Source organism: Callorhinchus milii, unplaced genomic scaffold (assembly GCF_018977255.1).
Source record: "Callorhinchus milii isolate IMCB2004 unplaced genomic scaffold, IMCB_Cmil_1.0 Scaffold3, whole genome shotgun sequence".
Classification (NCBI taxonomy): Eukaryota; Metazoa; Chordata; class Chondrichthyes; order Chimaeriformes; family Callorhinchidae; genus Callorhinchus; species Callorhinchus milii.
In genome coordinates this window covers 89590487-89609055 of record NW_024704744.1, presented here as the reverse complement: position 1 = coordinate 89609055, position 18569 = coordinate 89590487, and the positions used below count along the sequence as shown (strand labels likewise).

Sequence of the window (18569 nt, the reverse complement as noted above, 5' to 3'; positions counted from 1 at the left end):
TCACTTTGTCACCAAGAAAATATAACATTTACAGATTTGAGTATTTCTTATCATTGTTCAGTTCTTATTCTTGGAGTCCTGTAGCTCAGTGGTTAGAGCACTCGCTTTGCAAGCGAGAGACCTGAGTTCAATTCCAGGCAGGACAAAACCTTGGGCAAGTTTCCTTACTCCACATGACTAATAATAATCCCCCCAAAACCAAAACCAATAATAAATTGGTCATTTTCAATCTACGACTGTTTGTGGGACATTGCTGTGCGCAATTGGCTGCCGTGTTCACCTACAGTCAATTCACTTTACAGTGTCTTCTGTGAAGCGCTTTGGGACGTCCTCCCGACGTGAAAAGCGCTATATCAAATGCAAGGATTATTATTATTATTATTAAGTTGTGGCCTCCCTATCGTTTAGGACTTGAGACAATTGTCTCCCACAATTCACTCTGGTAGAGGGATGATGTAATGTCCCACGTTCCCTGGTGAAATAGCCTACCAATATTCACGATCTTAGCCTTTGCAGATAAAGCAAGGAGACGTAATCTTAAAAGCTAGGCTCTGAAAATAGAAAACACTTCTTCACATTACGCGTTGTGAGAATTTGGAATGCATTGACCCAGAAGACAGATGGAATTTGAGATGGTTTAAAGGGAGATAGATACTTCAGAAATAAAGATTATTAAAGCGTAATAATAATAATTCTTGCATTTGATATAGTGCCTTGTCACATCGTTTGAGACATCTCAGAGTGCTTCAAGCAAATTAAATTGAAGGAAAAGGCATATTTTAATAAAATGGCAGAACAGACTCAATTGGCTCCTCTTGTTCTTAGGGATGATATTTGACAGTTTCACAGCAAACAATTCAAACAATTAACAGTCATTTTTAAAATCAAAGTCTGAGAAATTAGAGGAATCATTGACGTCAGACTGAAACAAAACCTTTTGCATTTTCTGAATGGAAGGAAGTGATTAGTATTTCTAAACAGAAGTAAGTACAGACTCATATTGTCATTTGCATTCCTTTTTAGATAAGGAGGTATTGTAACAACCAAATGAACATTCATGGAAAATTAGTGTTTTGTTGAACAGGATAGGAAGGCACTTAATTCTTGAGCATCTGTTAAAATAAACAATTAACTGTTTAAGTAATATTTTTGCTACATTTGTTTTGTTAAACTCAATACTGTGCAGAAATTGACTAGGCAGTGCCAGTTGCCCTTAACCTCTGAAACAACATTCATTCCTCGTCCTCACCTTCAAGGCCCTCCAGAGTCTTGACCCCTCCTATCTCTCTGAACCTCTTATCAACCTGTCCACACCTTCCGGCCTGCTCCATGTCCCCCGCCCAGCCCACCCCCATCATTGGCGGTTGGGCCTCAGCCTCTCTGCACCTGCCCTCTGGAACTTCATCCTACATTCCCTTCATCTCTCACCCTCCCTGATCGCAATTCCACACCCTCCCCTGACCCTGCTCAAGTCCTAATCCTTGACTGTTCAGTGCCTTGGGACGTCCTCTCAACATGAAAGGCACTTTACAAATGTGTAGCCTGTGAAGACTCCTCACTGATGCACGTTTCCAACAGAAATTGTAATATCATTCTGAAGTGCTAAAATACTGATATGGAAATTGGAAAGGTTGCAATAGGAGGCAATGCAGGAAGGGACTGCACTCTGTTAGGGCACGCAGCATTATCTTTTATTTAATCGTGCTAATGGTTTACTTGAGTGAGTACACCACAGTCCTTCCTAAAGACTGTGGAAAATGGCATCTGGAATGGCCATTTGTATATTTCCAATATCTTAATGAAAATTACTTTTTTTCTATAAATATTGTTTTATTATAATAATAATAATCCTTGAATTTGATATAGCGCTTTTCACGTCTTCTAGCTGTCCTAAAACGCTTCACAGAATATACTGTAAAGTGAATTGACTATATTTATGGGCGAACGCGGCAGCCAATTGCGCACAGCAGTATCACACAAACAGTCATAGATTGAAAATGACCAATTTATTATTTATTTTTGGAGGGATTATTATCAGGGTGTGGAGTAAGGAAACTTGCACAAGGTTTCACCCTCTGCCTGGAATTGAACTCAGGTCTCTCACTTGCAAAGCGAGTGCTCTAACCACTGAGCTACAGGACTATTGTTGAATGCTATACCAAAGACAAGGATTATTATTATGATGCAAGAAAATGGAAAATTAATTTCCTTCTTCATTAACATCACTAAACTTGAGCAGTGCAAATTAACTATAAATGTATAAGAATCCTTGCATCTGTCTTCACAAAAAAAGAGGATGCAACCAATGCCACAGAATCGGGGGAGGGTAGAGGAATTGGATAAGATAAGAATAAACAGAGAGGTTCTAAAAAGGTTGTTGGTAATAATAATAAAATAATAAGTCACCCGGTCCAGATGGGATGCATCCTATGTTACTGAGGGAAGTAAAGGTGGAAATAACAGAGGCTCTGGCCACAATCTTTAAATCCACCTTGGACTCCGGGGTGGTGCCAGAGGACTGGAGGCAATTGTTACTCCCCTGTACAAAAAGGGGCAGAAGGATAAACCCAGGAACTACAGGCCAGTCAGGCTAACGTCAGTATGGGGAAGCTTCTAGAGACTATAATCTGGGACAAAATAAATTTTCACTTAGAAAAATATGGGTTCGTAAACGACAGCCAACATGGAATTGTTAAAGGCAAATCGTGTCTAACAAACCTGATAGAGTTTTTTGATGAAGTAAAAGAGAGGGTGGATGAAGGTGGTGCAGTTGATGTAGATTTTCAAAAGGGATTTGCCATATAAGAGACTTGCAAGCAAAATAGAAACCCACGGTATTAAAAGGACAGTGGCAGCATGGATACAGAACTGGCTGGGAGACAGAAAACAGAGCGGTGGCGAATGGATGTTTTTCTGACTGGAGGGAAGTGTGCAGTGGTGTCCCCCAGGGATCAGTTTTGGGATCACTGCTGTTTTTGATCTATATAAATGACCTGGACTTGGGTATAATGAGTATAATTTCCAAGTTTGCAGATGATACTAAGCTAGGAAAAGTAGTAAACAGTGAGGAGAATAGTAGCAGAGTGCAAAAGAACATAGACAGACTGGTAACATGGGCAGACATGTGGCAGATGAAGTTTAATGTGGAGACTTGCAAAATGATGCATTTTGAGAGGAAGAATGAGGAGAGCAATATAAGCCAGATAGAAGAATCTTGAAGGAGGTGAAGGAACAGAGAGACCTGGATCTTTGAAGGTGACAGGATGGGTAGGTAAAGCTGTTAAAAAAGCATATGGGATAATAGGCTTTATAAACAGGGCGCTAGAATACAAAAGTCAGGAAGTACACACCTTCGAACCCGTTTCCCCACGCTCTGTCACCAACCTCATCCTGTCCTTGAAACCCCACCTGCTCCCTTGACCCCATTCCCACTCCACTCCTTATCTCTCAGCTCCACCTCCTTGCTCCACTTCTCCAGACATCATCAACCTGTCCCTCTCCTCTGGCTCTGTTCCCATTCCCCTAAAAACTGCCACCATCACTCCCACTTTGAAAAAACCCTCCCTTGATGCATCGCAGCTACCAAGCTACCGGCCCATCTCCAACCCCCCCTTCCTGTCCAAGGTCCTTGAAAGAGTCGTCGCCTCCCAGCTGCGCTCTTTCCTCTCCATCCATTCATTATTCGAACCCTTCCAGCCGGGTTTCCGTGCTGCCCATAGCACAGAAACTGCCCCGGTCAAGGTCACTAATGACATCTTGACCATCTGCGACCAGGGCTCCCTCTGCCTCCTCGACCTATCGGCCACATTCGATACGGTCGATCACGCTATCCTCCTCTTCCGCTTGTCCTCCCACCTCAACCTTCAAGGCCCTGTCCTTGAGTGGTTTAGGTTGTACCTCTCCCACCGTCTTCATTTTGTTTCCACAAACGGCGTTTCCTCCAGCCCCCGCACTGTCTCGTGCGGTGTCCCTCAGGGCTTTGTCCTCGGTCCCCTCCTCTTCACCCTCTATATGCTCCCCCTCGGTGACATCATCCGCACACTTGGGGTTAACTTCCACATGTATGCAGATGACACCCAAGTCTACCTTTCATCCTCTACCTCAACTCCACGACCCCCGATGTCCTGACAGCTGCCTGTCTGACATCGAGTCCTGGATGAAAGACAACTTTCTTCAGCTCAACGTGTGCAAAACTGAGGCCCTCCTGATTGGCTCACGTCAGCGCCTCCGCACAGCATCAGCATCCATCAGCATCCAAGGCTGCACTCTCCACCTCTCAAAGCCAGTCACGAACCTCGGGGTTCTGTTCGACCCTGAGCTGTCCTTTCTTCCTCATATCCGCGCCACAACTGGCACCGTCTTCCACCACCTCCGGAACATCGCCAGACTACGGCACTACCTCACCCCTCACGCAGCTGAAACTCTGGTCTACGCCTTTATCACCTCAAGGCTGGACTATGGGAACTCTCTCCTCGTCGGCCTTCTCGGCCCTCCCTCCACACTGCAGGTCATTCAGAACTCTGCAGCTCGTGTACTGTCCCGCACCAGGCTTCGGGACTACATCACTCCCACCCTCGCTCCCCTCCACTGGCTCCCCATCCCCCAGAGGATCGAATTCAAGATACTCATCCTCACCTACGAGGCCATTCACGGCCTTGCTCCTTCCTACCTCTCCAACCCCCATGTACCTGCCTGTACCCTCCGTTCCTCTGGTCTGCTCCACATCCCCCGCCCCAACCGCCCTACCATCGGTGGCTGGGCCTTCAGCCTCTCAGCCCCTAGGCTCTGGAACTCCATCCCCCAGTGCCTTCGTCGCCTCCTCCCTTTCCGCCTTCAAGGCCGGTCTCAAGAACCTTTCTCTTCAACCGTGCCTTCAGCTCCCCTCTCGACTCTCTACCCCCTCCTCACTCCCTCCCTTCCCTCCCCTCACCCTGACCATTTCCCCCCTGCTCGGGTTCCGACTCAATTGTCCAGTCCTCCCGACGTGAAAGGCACTCTATAAGTGAAATCTTGTTGTTGTAGTTCAGATCTGGAATGCATTGCCTGAAAGGGTGGTGGAAGACGATTCAATAACTTAACAGCAACAACAAAATTATATTCGTATAGCCCCTTTCACGTTGGGAGGACATCCATTTAAGAGAGAAGTAGATAATTAGTTGGGGAGGACAAGTTTGCAGGGCTATGGGGAGAGAGCGAGGGAGTGGGATTGAATTGGATAGTTCTTTTCAAAGAGCCGGCACGGACACGATGGGCCAAATGACCTCCTTCTGTGCTGTATAATTCTATGATTCTAAGATTCACTGGGCCTCATTTTGGTATGTGTTTTGTGACAATTTTCAACAAGTTTGTTCCACCAAGCTGTTACAGACATGTGCATTACAGCAGCAGGTGAGTTATTCATTAGCAGTTTAAATAGATTTTTCAGGAACATAGGCTTAACATTTTAAAAATATTCATTTAAATGTCTTAAATATCTTTAAGGTAATGGGAAAACTTAAGTTTCAATACTTGATGTCATTTTCCAAGTATGCTGCCTATATGGAATGGAAGAAATAGAGTTCAAAGTTCAATTAGTTAATGACCATTGATCATTTTCCTGATATCTTAAGAGTTTATTTAATGAGCTGAGCCATACTGTGTTCTGAGACGCTACCATGCGTGGAGGGCACTATATAAGTGCAAGTTGTTGTTGGTGGTGCTGTCCACAAATGCTGCAGGTTCAATCCCTGATCTGTCAGGACTGTGTGAGGGAAAATGAAATTTGTAAGGCTTCCGGATCTGATCATTATCCTTTGGTCCTTTGAAGCACTGAGTGTCTTTTAGGTATGAACAAGATCAGGCTTTTATACATTTTATAGTTTTTCCCATTTAATTGACTCACTGTTTGAATCGAAACAAAACACTTTAAAATATTTTACATCAATCTGCTGTTGTCTCCAGTTTAAATGTAGCAGCGAACAAATTGTTGTGTGGTGACCATTTGCAAACAACACATTTTATGTGGTTGGGAATGTCAGCAGGACACATCAGGAATGCACTGGAGGATGAATGGGAAATGTTACAGTAGAATGGAACTCTATACAACAAATTGACACTTATATATATCACCTTTCACATAAAGATGACATGACAATATTTTGGTTAGTGTGACATCTCCATTATGTATATGTTGCTGTGGTGAATGGCACTGGATAAAACTAAAAATCTACACTATTGTTTATACATTGCTAGTGAGTCTAGCCAGGATCAGTTTTCTTCTTCAAAACTGATGGAACATCTTGCCATAGGACTTAGCTACAAAACCAAAAACTGAGTCGGTGGCAGCACTCATTCATGCAAGCCTTTAAATGGTTTGGTTGAGAAGCTACTGCTCTAATGGGCATGACTAACTCACTCCCCTTAAGGAGTTTGCTTTGAACAATTTAACAGCAAGGAATGTACAAGATGTCCTTTCTGAAACCCCCCAAATAGATGTACATTTGCAATGTTGGTTTTGATAATGTTTTATGAACACAGGGTCCAGTTTCTTTTGAGAAGGGACATTGGTCAACAGCACACACTGCTTTTTCAGCAAATTAAGAATGGGGACAGAAGAGGAGCATTTCAACAGCTGCATATACATCTCTGTGTGTGTATACATATCCATGTATATACACACACACACACACTTAAAACGTCAATAAACAGTTCTGGGGAATGGAACATTTTTTCTCTTTGGATTTACAACTTATTGTTCCTTTCAGACTCTGATTAGTAAAATTATCATTTCCCGTAGATATTCTACCCACTAAGATCATGCATGTTTGAATTAGGAACAATTTTGTGCTGTGAACTTATATCCAAAGGGTACAAGACTGAAAATGTATACTCCCTTAGTATGTTTTATACAAATCACATTTGCTGTTGATCCAGATTGAAACTCAGATTCAAGAGGCAATATTCTACCCCTCAGCATACTAAATGGTTGGTGCAAAATGGGACAATTTCACCCTGATATATTTACTATATCCTTTTCAACAAAATGAAGGGACCCACAAACACCCCCATATCAAGCTCTGCTTCCGCCACTACCTCACAGCAAGCTGCTGAGAGCCTGATCCACATTGCTGGCTTGAGTACGACAACTGCCTGCTCACTGGACTTCCCAACTCTTCCCTCCACGAGCTGCAGATCGTTCAGAACTTTGCAGCTCATGTCCTCTCTCACACCAGATTCGGGGAACCTATCAATCCTGTTCTTGCCCGGCTTCAATCCCCATTCCGCAGAGAATAGAGTACAAAACCCTCGTTCTTACCTACAAAGCTCTTCACGATCTTGCTCCCACCCTACCTCTCCGACCTCATAAACCCATATCAGCCTGTCCGCTCCCTCCACCCAGTGGACACCGGCCTACTTCAGGTCCCCAACACAATATAATAATAGTATATAAATTGAATTTGCACTTATAATCACTGCTGTGTGTTCTACGATTGGCCTTATTAGTGGGAAGTATGAATTAGTGAATTAAAAAACACTCAAAAATGGCATAATATTTTTTATTGGAGTTCACAGAAACTACAAAGCTTTCTATACACATCTGTTAATAAAATCTAACACTAATGTGTAATAGTGCTATAACTGGTAAGTGATGAAAATGCAAGGATTATTATTAAAATTAGTTTGCTAATACATGAAACCATAATTATCATTTGATAACTCAAATTTCAAAATTACAGTATTAATATAATTTAAAGTACTTTGGTCAAACAGTGACATTACTACTGAAACAAAACCATTTTCCAACCATCAAATGCAACCATAATGGCTTAATACTATATTAAAGGCATTTTCAAAATTTACATATCCAAATGCAAAACAACCATTGAGCTACTGGGATTAGTTTTTTTTAAAGATTTTTCCAAACTTTACACTGCAGCATCCTATTATGATTTGGTACATTCAGGGAGCACATTGCTCATTACCATTTTGCAAAACATTACAATAATGGAGTAAATGTTTAATAGTGCAAATACAGTGAAATCAAGAATTCAACCCTACTTTAATCCTAAAAAGTGACTGAGGAAATGTACGTTCAACAGAGTGATTTGAGATACTAACACTCAGTTACTAGCTCAGATATTTGATCTGGATTGCATTATTCTATATAAAGAATTAAGATGCAAATTCACAAATACTTGCCATATCTGTCACACTTGTGGCAACTGATCAGGCCCATTAATGATTTAAAGACAGACAGATAAATCATGAAAATCGCTCATTTGCACTATATTGTATTAAGACTCAAATCTTCTACAAGGCGAGTTTTAAAGTTACAATTAGCTCATTAAAATAAGCATGCGCTGATTACTATTGGATGGAATAACAACCTTCACAAAACTCGGATACATGACTTTATGAGATGTATATAGAATTATAAATGTGGAATGTTTAAAAAAAAATTGCACACATCAAAGGACAAAGAACCCAGCACACAGTGAACAAGATATTTCCAATTCAAAGCCACAGAAAATTCCATATTGGTTTTCCTGAAGTTTAGCAGAAAATAGTTCAGTAGATTTTACTGTTCAATGATGACATGGCACCAAAGTTTAATAAAATGTAATGACTTGAAATAGTGAATTATAAAAAAAAGTCATATGGACTACAGTAGCAGACATGTCGCATCAAAAGGTGGTGCACTCAGTTAGACTAATACTTTATTACTTATTTGAAGTAATTTGAAGCCCAGTGAGGCAGAGATATTTATTGAATTGAAGCAACTAGGACAGCCTCATTTCCACTGGGATCTTGTGCAAGAATGCTGGGTGGGGGGATTGGGAGAAGCTTGGCTGGAAAGCCAGGGGTGCCCTTTACTCCATAATAAGCGAATCATTAGTGTTCTGTTTTCATTGGAATTGATAATACTCTTAACCCTCAACCTTCAGAGTTAAACGCACTATCAGTATACAAATTTGAATTGCATTAGACATGTGTTTGAGAAAGAAATTTTTTTTTCAGGGATTTCCATTACTACTAAACTTCAAAGAACAGCAAAAGAAGTTTATAAATATTAATTTAGCTAAAAGTGCTGGTATATAAAATCCCAAATTGTACCAGGAAAAATGCAAGTGTACTCCCCTGAAAGGTAGATCCTTTCATTGAACAGTCACAGTGAACATCAACCCTTAAAGAGCTCGTCATGGCATTTCTTTCTCGCTAACCTAATCTTGTGTTTAATTCGTACACTGCAACAACTGCTGCACAAGCACTTGACATTTAATAATACATGAACACATGGAATGGAAATAAAATAATTTACCTCACCTAGTTCTCCCAATAATGAATTCAATCCCACTCATCTAAACCACTGCAACAATCCTCTTTCTCTAAATTCTCATATGTATCTGCTTAGAAAGTTAGAATTCTATTTACATAAATTTCAGGAACATTTCTTCCTTCCCACGTGACCTCCCCTCCACAGACAATACTGCAGTACTGAGAATAAAATCAAGTTCAATTGCTAGTAATCTGATCTTGAATTTGAGATTAATTTAAATTTGCAAAAAAAACAATTCTGACGAATCAACAATTTTCTGAAATATTTTATGAACTGAGACTTCCAAATTTGTCTATGTAACTGATTTAGGCCAATTTAGTCTCATTGTCAAAACACAAGGTCTCATTACTTTAAGTAGGAGTTACTTCACTTGAAACTTTTTGTGGAAAATAAAACATGATAAAATTTGAGGAAATTCAAAAACTACCTGAGTAATTGGCAATATCCCCAAACATTAATATCAGGCATATGCAACATTTGTCCTACTAGTATCTAGTTGAAGTGTGCAATCCAGAAGTAGTTATATTGTAAGGATATGGGAAAATGTATATAGGTAATTGATATTACTGTATGTTGAAAAATTCTAATATTTGGGGAAGAAAATTCAGATGTTACCCAATGTTTCCTATAGTTTTTCAGGGACCAAGCTTCCTGATCCTGAAAAGATAATGGACAAATCAAGTATTGGATGAATTGTACCTCCAGCCTAAATGGGTAAATGTATGGTCTATTAATACCAAGCACTACTGCTGCTGAAAATAGGTTTTGTAGAAAATAATGAGAATTTCAGTCTATTTGGCCTGGGTCAAGATGCAAGGAGCTAGACAGTGGATTTATACTATTGCTGAAATTCGTATGGAAGAGGACTTGTGGAAGCTTCTCACTGTTCATCAACAAACAATTTGCAACAGTTTTGATATCCATAAGGATCGATTCTGCAGATCCTTTCAGCATCTCATTTGAATACTCCTTTGGGCTGCTTTCGGCTACAAAACTTATGAAAGCTCATTAGGAAATTTAGTTACAAGGAATTCACATTACAGATACAAAATATTCATCCCACAAATATGCAGTATGCTTTTTGCACAACCAGTGAGGGGAAAAGTGCACTAAATGTTTTTTTAAGGGCTATTTACAATATTTTCCTTACTCGTGGAAGGACGACAGACGAGACATGCACAAAAGTGAAATGTGGGAAATAGTCAAGTGTTTTACAGGATAGAATCTAGAAGACAAGCCAGTGTACCAAACCAGAGAATATTTACTAATCACCTTACCTCAGGAATGCATGAAATTACAATGTACAAGTGTTTTTCGCACTGAATAGGCACCATGTTCAATACATACAATACACCATCTGTCATTGAATGCTTCATAGCATAGGGAATTTGGTTCAGCTTTTTTTGTAATATCAAATTTACACATACTCACACATACACAATTATCTCTTGCAGATTAGTAACGACATGGAAAGGTCTATACACTGTTTGGAAGTTTTACATTTGCTGCATTCCTCCATCATTCCAAACTTTCACACTGTTGATATTCTCACCACTATTTAATCACCTCAACCTTCTGTAAGCCCATGATCCCTTGAACAGAAGACACTGAAACCATGTTCAAAGTCATTGTTCAGAAGCTGCAGAACACAAAAGTCTAGCAATGAATGGCATTAGCAGATTATATATTTGGTACATAATGGAACAAGGTTAAACATTTTTCCTGGCTATATCAAACAAGGTCGAGTATAATCCATCTGAATGATGCTGAAAGAAAGCAAAACAATTCAAGTTTCAAGGAATGACCCATTTCAACACTATTTTGTCCAACACTGTTAAAATAGCAATGTTTGACAAACAACAGAAAATAAATTTAGTGATATGTAAAACCCACTAGATTGATTTTGGGTAAAGTGTAGCTGAATAGACAATATTCCCTCCACCGCTCAAAAGGGTGAGATTCTGCCTTCCTGCTTGAACATTCAATTTATTGCTACCAGATAATGTTGGTAATACTGTATTCATTATTGGCAATGACTTTTTTTAAAACTTTGAAAGAATGAATACACTTAAAAACCTAGAACTTGTATTTTATCTGCCTAGATTAATACTTTAAATACTTTGTTCCACTTCTATTCTCCCAGTCTTCCCACCCAAATATTTTCAACCCAATGCTCTACTGTATGTTCAGACAGTGAAATTTCACCATTTGATTTTATTGAACCTGCTTCCTCTTTGATGGTGGAATCAGGTGGTGTGGAAGATCACTTGGCAGTTCATGGCCTTCCAGCTTGACCTTAATTAGGTGATTAGCTAATGCAAACTCTTCATCATCCAACATCCCATCCTTGTCAATGTCTGCCAGCTTCCAAATCTTTCCAAGAACAGTGTTTGGCAGCTTTGACTTCACCATCTCCCTCTTCGCATTTGCACCAGTGACTTTGCCATTGACAGGTGAAAGGGTGTAAAAAATCTCATCGTAACTTGGTTTATCGCGGATTACAACCCACTCTACATCATCAATGCCCTCACCAGCTCCTTCGCCATAACCATGTCCAAATGGGCCATTCATTGTGCCTTCAAAGGCTCCTCCCTTCACAATCTGATTTGGCCTTGAAACTTCCTCCTGACGTACGAGGACCATAAGATGAGCAATGTCATTAGTTAACATGTCGTCTACAGACTCCAGAAGTTTACCCTTTAGTGGCTGAAACTTGGCAAAATCTTGAGCTTGCAATTGATCCTGTAACAATATAAAGTACACCTCATTAATAATAATTTGATAAAGTACCTTAGCACGAGACATCTCAAAGCGCTTCACAGAATAGTGTAAAATGAATTGACTGTATATTTTGTGGGCAAAACATGGCAGCACAATAGTGTCCCACAAACAGTTGTGGATTGAGTGACCAAATTATTTTAAAAAAGGGATTATTACCCCCAGAAAAGCGATCCTCCAATTGACTAACAACCAGATTCCTACTTACTGTTAGGCAAACAGAGCCATGTGGAGAAAGGAAACTTGCCTAACGTTTCACCCTGCCCAGGCATCAAACCTAACTCCTCTTGCTTGTGAGCCTAGTGTTCTAAACACTAAGCTCCACAGATATTTCAGGGCTGGTTTAACAAGTAGGAAACAAGGGCAGAGAAATACATTTGGATACCACAGCATCAGCAATAATACTATTAAACAACTTACAAATTCAAGAACATGAAAACAGTTCATGTAAACTTGCCTGCATTTTTTTAATGTTAGGAAAGTCTCCTGGGGAGATTTGATGCTCCCGTTCAATCCTGACATAAATCTCCCCAAGACTGTTGATCAATTCTTTCTTTTTATTGTCTTTACCAAATACAGCTGGCATCTCTTTTCTTAATGCACTGATAATATAGGCATGGACCTGGAGAAAGAAAATAATGTTAATAGCAACTGAAACAAGAATCCAAATTGTTCATGAATAACTTTATATTCTTCAGTTTGATGACAAAACTTTTCCCACTTTCGCATTTTGTTGCTGGAGTTTTGGGTACATTACCATAGTAAAATAGAAACTTTATATTGAAGCCATATTGTACCAAAACTGGGACCATCTGGTGATATCACTGGGTGAAAAGCAATAAGGTTTCTCAAAAGAAGTGGATGCACCAAATGCCGCAGTATTGGAGGAGAGGGTAGAGGAAATGGATAGGATAAGTATAAACAGAGAGGAAGTACTGAAAAGGTTGACTGGGCTGAAGGTAGATAAGTCGCCCAGTCCGGAGGGTACTATGGGAGGCACAGGTACAAATAGCGGAGGCTTTGACTACAATTTTTCAATCTTCGTTGGACATAGGAGTGGTGCCAGAGGACTGGAGAGTGGCCAATGTGACTCCCCTGTACAAAAAGGCACAGAAGGACAAACCTGGGAACTACAGGCCAGTCAGCCTAACATCAGTAGTGGGAAACTCCTGGAGACTATAATCCGGGACAGAATAAATCTTCACTTAGAAAGAATATGGGTTAATTAGGGACAATCCAACATGGATTTGTTAAAGGCAAATCTTGTCTAACAAATCTAATAGAAATTTTCGATGAGGTAACGGAGGGTGGATAAAGGTAGTGTAGTTGATGTAGTTTATATGGACTTTCAAAAGGCATTTGACAAAGTGCCACATAAAAGACTCGTAAGAAAGATAGAAGCCCATGGTATAAAAGGGACAGTGGCAGTATGGATCCAGAACTGGCTGGGAGACAGAAAGCAGAGAGTTGTGGTGAACGGCTGCTTTTCTGACTGCAGGGAAATGTACAGTGGTGCCCCCCAGGGATCGGTATTAGGACCACTGCTCTTCTTAATATACATAAATGATCTGGACTTGGGTATAGCAAGTACCATTTCCAAGTTTGCGGACGACACAAAGTTAGGTCGGGTAGTAAACAGTGAGAAGGATAGCAGCCAACTGCAGGAAGACATAGAGAGAATGGTAAAATGGACGACACATGGCAGATGAGTTTCAATGTGGAGAAATGCGAGTTAATGCATTTTGGAAGAAAGAATGAGGGGAGGCAATATAGGCCGGTAATACAATCTTATGGGGGGCAAAAGAACAGAGAGACCTGGGGGTGCAGGTAAATGAATTCTTGAAGGTGGCAGGACAGGTAGATAAGGCTGTAAAAAGGGCATATGGGATACTAGGCTTTATAAACAGGGGCATAGAGTACAAGAGTCAGGAGGTTATGATTAACCTATATAAAACACTGGTTAGGCCTCAGTTAGAATACTGCGCCCAGTTCTGGGCACCACACTATAGGAAGGATGTTAAGGCACTGGAAAGGGTGCAGAGGATGGTACCAGGAATGAGGGACCTTGATTATGAGGAAAGGCTAGAGAGGCGAGGATTATTCTCATTGGAGCAGAAAAGGTTACGAGGAGACCTAATAGAGGTCTTCAAAATCATGTGGAGTCCTGTAGCTCAGTGGTTAGAGCACTCGCTTTGCAAGCAAGAGACCCGAGTTCAATTCCAGGCACAGGGCGAAACCATGGGCAAGTTTCCTTACTCCACACACCTAATAATAATCCCTCCAAAACCAAAAACAATAATAAATTGGTCATTTTCAATCTACGACTGTTTGTGGGACATTGTGTGCGCAATTGGCTGCCGCGTTCGCCCACAAATATACAGTCAATTCACTTTACAGTGTGTTCTGTGAAGCGCTTTCGGACGTCCTCCCGACGTGAAAAGCACTATATCAAATGCAAGGATGATTATTATTATTATTATGAGGGGATTTAATAGGTTAGAAAGGGAAAAACTGTTTCCACTGGTGGGTGTGTCGGTGACTCGAGGTCACAGATTTAAAATAGTCTCTAAAAGAAGCAGAGGGGAGGTGAGAAGAAATTTCTTCACGCAGCGAATTGTTTGAATCTGGAATGCATTGCCTGAAAGGGTGGTCGAGACCGATTCGATAACTACTTTTAAAAACGCGGTGGACGGGTATTTGAGGAGGACGGGTTTGCAGGTTATGGGGAAAGGGCTGGGGAGTGGGATTCACATTACATTGCTCTTTTCAAAGAGGCGGCACAGACTCAATGGGCCGAATGGGCTCTTTTTTGTGCTGTACGATTCTATGAATTTCTCTTGTGTAACTGGCCTTCCCAAAATTTTAATAAAAATACTTTGCAACATAAGTGAGTTTATAGAGAGTGAGACAATGACAGGAAGAAGTCTCAAATTGGTTGAAATAATATGCCGTAAAGGGTAACGACCATTGTGTAAAACTACTTAAAAGAAAAACTAAATGGAATAATTTTAATATTTTGAAGATCCCAAACCATTTGTTATAGTCAATTCACTTTACAGTATATTCTGTGAAGCGCTTTGGGACATAAAGAAGACATGAAAAGCGCTATATCAAATGCAAGCATCATTATTATTATTATAGTCCCAACTCATTTTACATCTGTTATTCTGGAGACTTGGGAGTAAATTTTAAGAAAACAATTCAGTTTTTCATAAAGTGGTGCTTTTATTGATTTAAAAAGCATAATTTGCATTTTGTTCTTTAAACAAATGAAACCTAAAAACATTAGAAAGTGGGGTACCTGATACAAGATTAAAAATTGTCACATGTACTTCATGGATAGAATAGGAATTCTGACAAATTCAGTGATTTAGATGTTTGTTGACTTGTGTCACTGCGTGACATGACAATAAATTATAGCAACAATGAATGGGTGCTGCACCACATTCCCAAATCAGTTGAATTCAGATTCCAGTAAGTGATGCTTGGACTGATCTGGTCAGGCCAGATCAATCATATTGTGTACAGTTCTAGTGTAGATTGAAGGAGCTGCCCAGGCCTGAGAGTCAAATAGAGCACCCAAGCTGACCCACACTACTAGAGGGATGAGCTAGGATGAGAAACTAACAGTCGCTGATACAACAATCTATTGTGTGGAAAGGTCAGGTACATGAATAAAATTCCTCATCGTTGCCTTGAGGGAATTGGAAACAGCAGCCATCTGCTGAAAAACAGGTTTTTAATATTCCCATTGTTCCATTTTACTAAAATTCAAAGAAAACAAGTTTCTGCAACCTGCCACTTGAAAGCTTCAAAAGATTATTCCAAGAGCAATTTAACAGCAAGCCACTGCATGCACTGGCAACAGAACTGAAACTCCTGGAAATGGCTCAATGCCCAATGATTCACTAGAAATTCCTGTAAACATTTTAAGCAGGCCATCTTCAAATAAGTCTTGGAACCTCAGGGTGAAATTTCTCATGTAGCTAAGTGTGGTGATTGACAATATTCATCATGAGACTTCCAAATTATGTGCTTATACGTAGTCAAAAGCATTACACTTAGCAGCAAGAGGAATTTTTCCACTCAAGACATCAACATTCATTTTGGCAACATGGGCAGAACAGGGAAGGTAATGCACAATGCATTAACACTTTGCATCTTTGTTAGAATATCGAGAGGTTCAGATGCTGAAGACCATTTGATTTTATCCTTTCAGTAATGATCTTAATATCTTCCCATAATGTTCTTTGTAAAGAGCACTACCTGACATCTATCCTACACAAGAAATTGTTCCCTTTATCGCACTGCTTTGTTTGAATATATTTATATATATAACAAAAATTACATTTGTAAAGCGCCTTTTTAGTCTCTTTTAGAGACTATTTTAAATCTGTGACCTCGAGTCACCGACACACCCACCAGTGGAAACAGTTTCCCTTTCTAACCTATCAAATCCCCTCATAATAATAATAATCCTTGCATTTGATATAGTGCTTTTCACATCGGGAGGACATCCCACGACACTGAACAGTCAGGGATCAGGACTCAAGCGTGGGGGGCAGGGTTGGGATGAGGCAGGGAAGAGAGATAGGAGGGCGGCCGAAGGCATGGTCGAATAGGAGGGATTAAGGCAAAGGGATTGTGGGATAGAGTTCCAAAGGGTGGGGGCAGAGAGACTGAAAGACCGGCCGCTGATGGTAGGGCAGGTCAGAGGTAAGAGGGGGCAAGGCTGCGGAGGGGCTTGAAAGTGAGGAGGATTTTGAACTCTATCCTCTGAGGAATAGGGAGCCAGTGGAGCCAGACGAGGGTGGGGGTGATGGGGTCACAGAGCCTAGTGAGGGAGAGGACACAAGCTGCAGAGTTCTGGATGATCTTGTGGAGGGAAGAGTTGGGGAAGCCAATAAGGAGAGAATTTCCATAGTCGAGCCTTGAGGTGACGAATGTGTGGATGAGGATTTTGGCGGCCTGAGGGGTGAGGCAGTGGCGGAGTCGGGCAATGTTGCGGAGATGGGGGAAGGCAGAGCAGGTCATGGCACGGAAATGGGGGAAGAAAGGACAGTTGAGGGTCGAACAAGACACCCAGATTCCTGACTGGCTTGGTGAGGTGGAGTGTGCGTCTGTGGATGCCGATGCTGCCAGTGCCTGAGGTGCGGAGGCGCTGGAGCGAGTCAATCGGGAGGCCTCAGTCTTGCTGACATTCAGCTGTAGAAAGTTGGCTCCCATCCAGCACTTGATGTCTGACAGGCAGTCTGTCAGGGCACCAGTCGTCTTGGCATTGAGGGTGGAGGCAGAGAGTTAGATGTCATCAGCGTACATGTGGAAGTTACCCCATGTCTATGGATAATGTCACCAAGAGATTGAAGAGAAGAGGACAAAGAGCCCCAAGGAACACCGCACAAGGCTGTGCGGGGGCCTGGAAGAGAAACTGTTAGCGGAGATAAATTGGTGACAATGTGACAGATTCAAGACAGAACCTTGAAGGTTGAGGTGAGAGGAGAGACGGTGGAGGAAGATGGAGTGGTCAATAGTATCGAACGCAGCATAGACGTTGAGGAGGCAGAGGGAGCCCTGGTCACAGATGGACAGGATGTCATTTGTCACCTTGACCAGAGCAGTTTCCATGCTGTGTGGAGCACAGAAACCTGATTCGAGGGGCTTGTGAAGGGAGTGATAGGAAGGAGCAAAGCAACGACCCTGATAATTAAAGTTCCTACCTCAAATGTCTTTTGAGGCTGAAGACCCTATCTAGTCAACCTTCACAGCTCACATCTCTTAACTCCAAGGATTAGCTTAGTCTCTTCTTCACTGAATGGTCACTGTTATCTCGGTAGCTGCTTAGGTTACAGCGACTAGAACAGTAATCCTTACAATTGACAGTGCCCTTTAATGTTGGAACATTACACTTAGCAGCAAGAGGAACGGATTCCCTTATGCCATGCTTCATACCCCTTGCCGACTCCACCATGCATAGGTGAGATTTCAGCCTCAGCCACTTCCACGCTCAGGAACTCTTCCCAAATTGTTCAGTCTCACCATGAGAAATTTTAGGCCTCCGGCATTTAATTGGGCTTATGCCTGTTCACAAGATAACTAATAGTTGAGAAAAGTAACACGTGCTTTCTCAAATCATTTGAGGTGGCAGCTAATCATTGTAGTCATATGATGGCAAATTCACAAACCTATATATAAAAACACAAGTTACAATCGAGATTAGCATGCGTCCTTCTGGGCATAGGGGGTGGTATAACTGGTGCAGGCACTATGTCACAGGGAGAGGTGGGGCAGGAGGCCATAGCTCAGACCTCCGGTAGACCAGAAGCCTCTGTGAAGGATATGAGCAACCTCTGCTGAGAACCCACACAGTCACAGGAAGGGTGGGAGGCCTTTGTGACAGGACGAGCTATCCAGTAAGTACTTGCAAGAATTTCTAGAATCCAACAAGTTACGTCTTAAGCAGAGTCCCTTAATATTT

The 18569-nt window shown here is 41.4% G+C and overlaps 1 protein-coding gene across 3 annotated transcripts in view; it reads right to left on the bottom strand.

Annotated features, from left to right (window-relative positions):
* Positions 1 to 7521: 7521 nt before the first annotated feature.
* The window catches only part of LOC103187631 (EH domain-containing protein 3), a 34511-nt gene continuing 23463 nt past the window's right edge, over positions 7522 to 18569 (bottom strand). For all 3 annotated transcript variants that reach the window (XM_007907213.2, XM_007907211.2, XM_007907212.2), the window contains exons 6-7: positions 12552 to 12716; positions 7522 to 12058 (exon numbers count right to left, since the gene is read on the bottom strand). In XM_007907213.2, the coding sequence (XP_007905404.1) occupies positions 11531 to 12058; positions 12552 to 12716 (693 nt within the window). In that variant the 3' untranslated portion in view covers positions 7522 to 11530. The remainder of the gene's footprint in view (positions 12059 to 12551; positions 12717 to 18569) is intronic.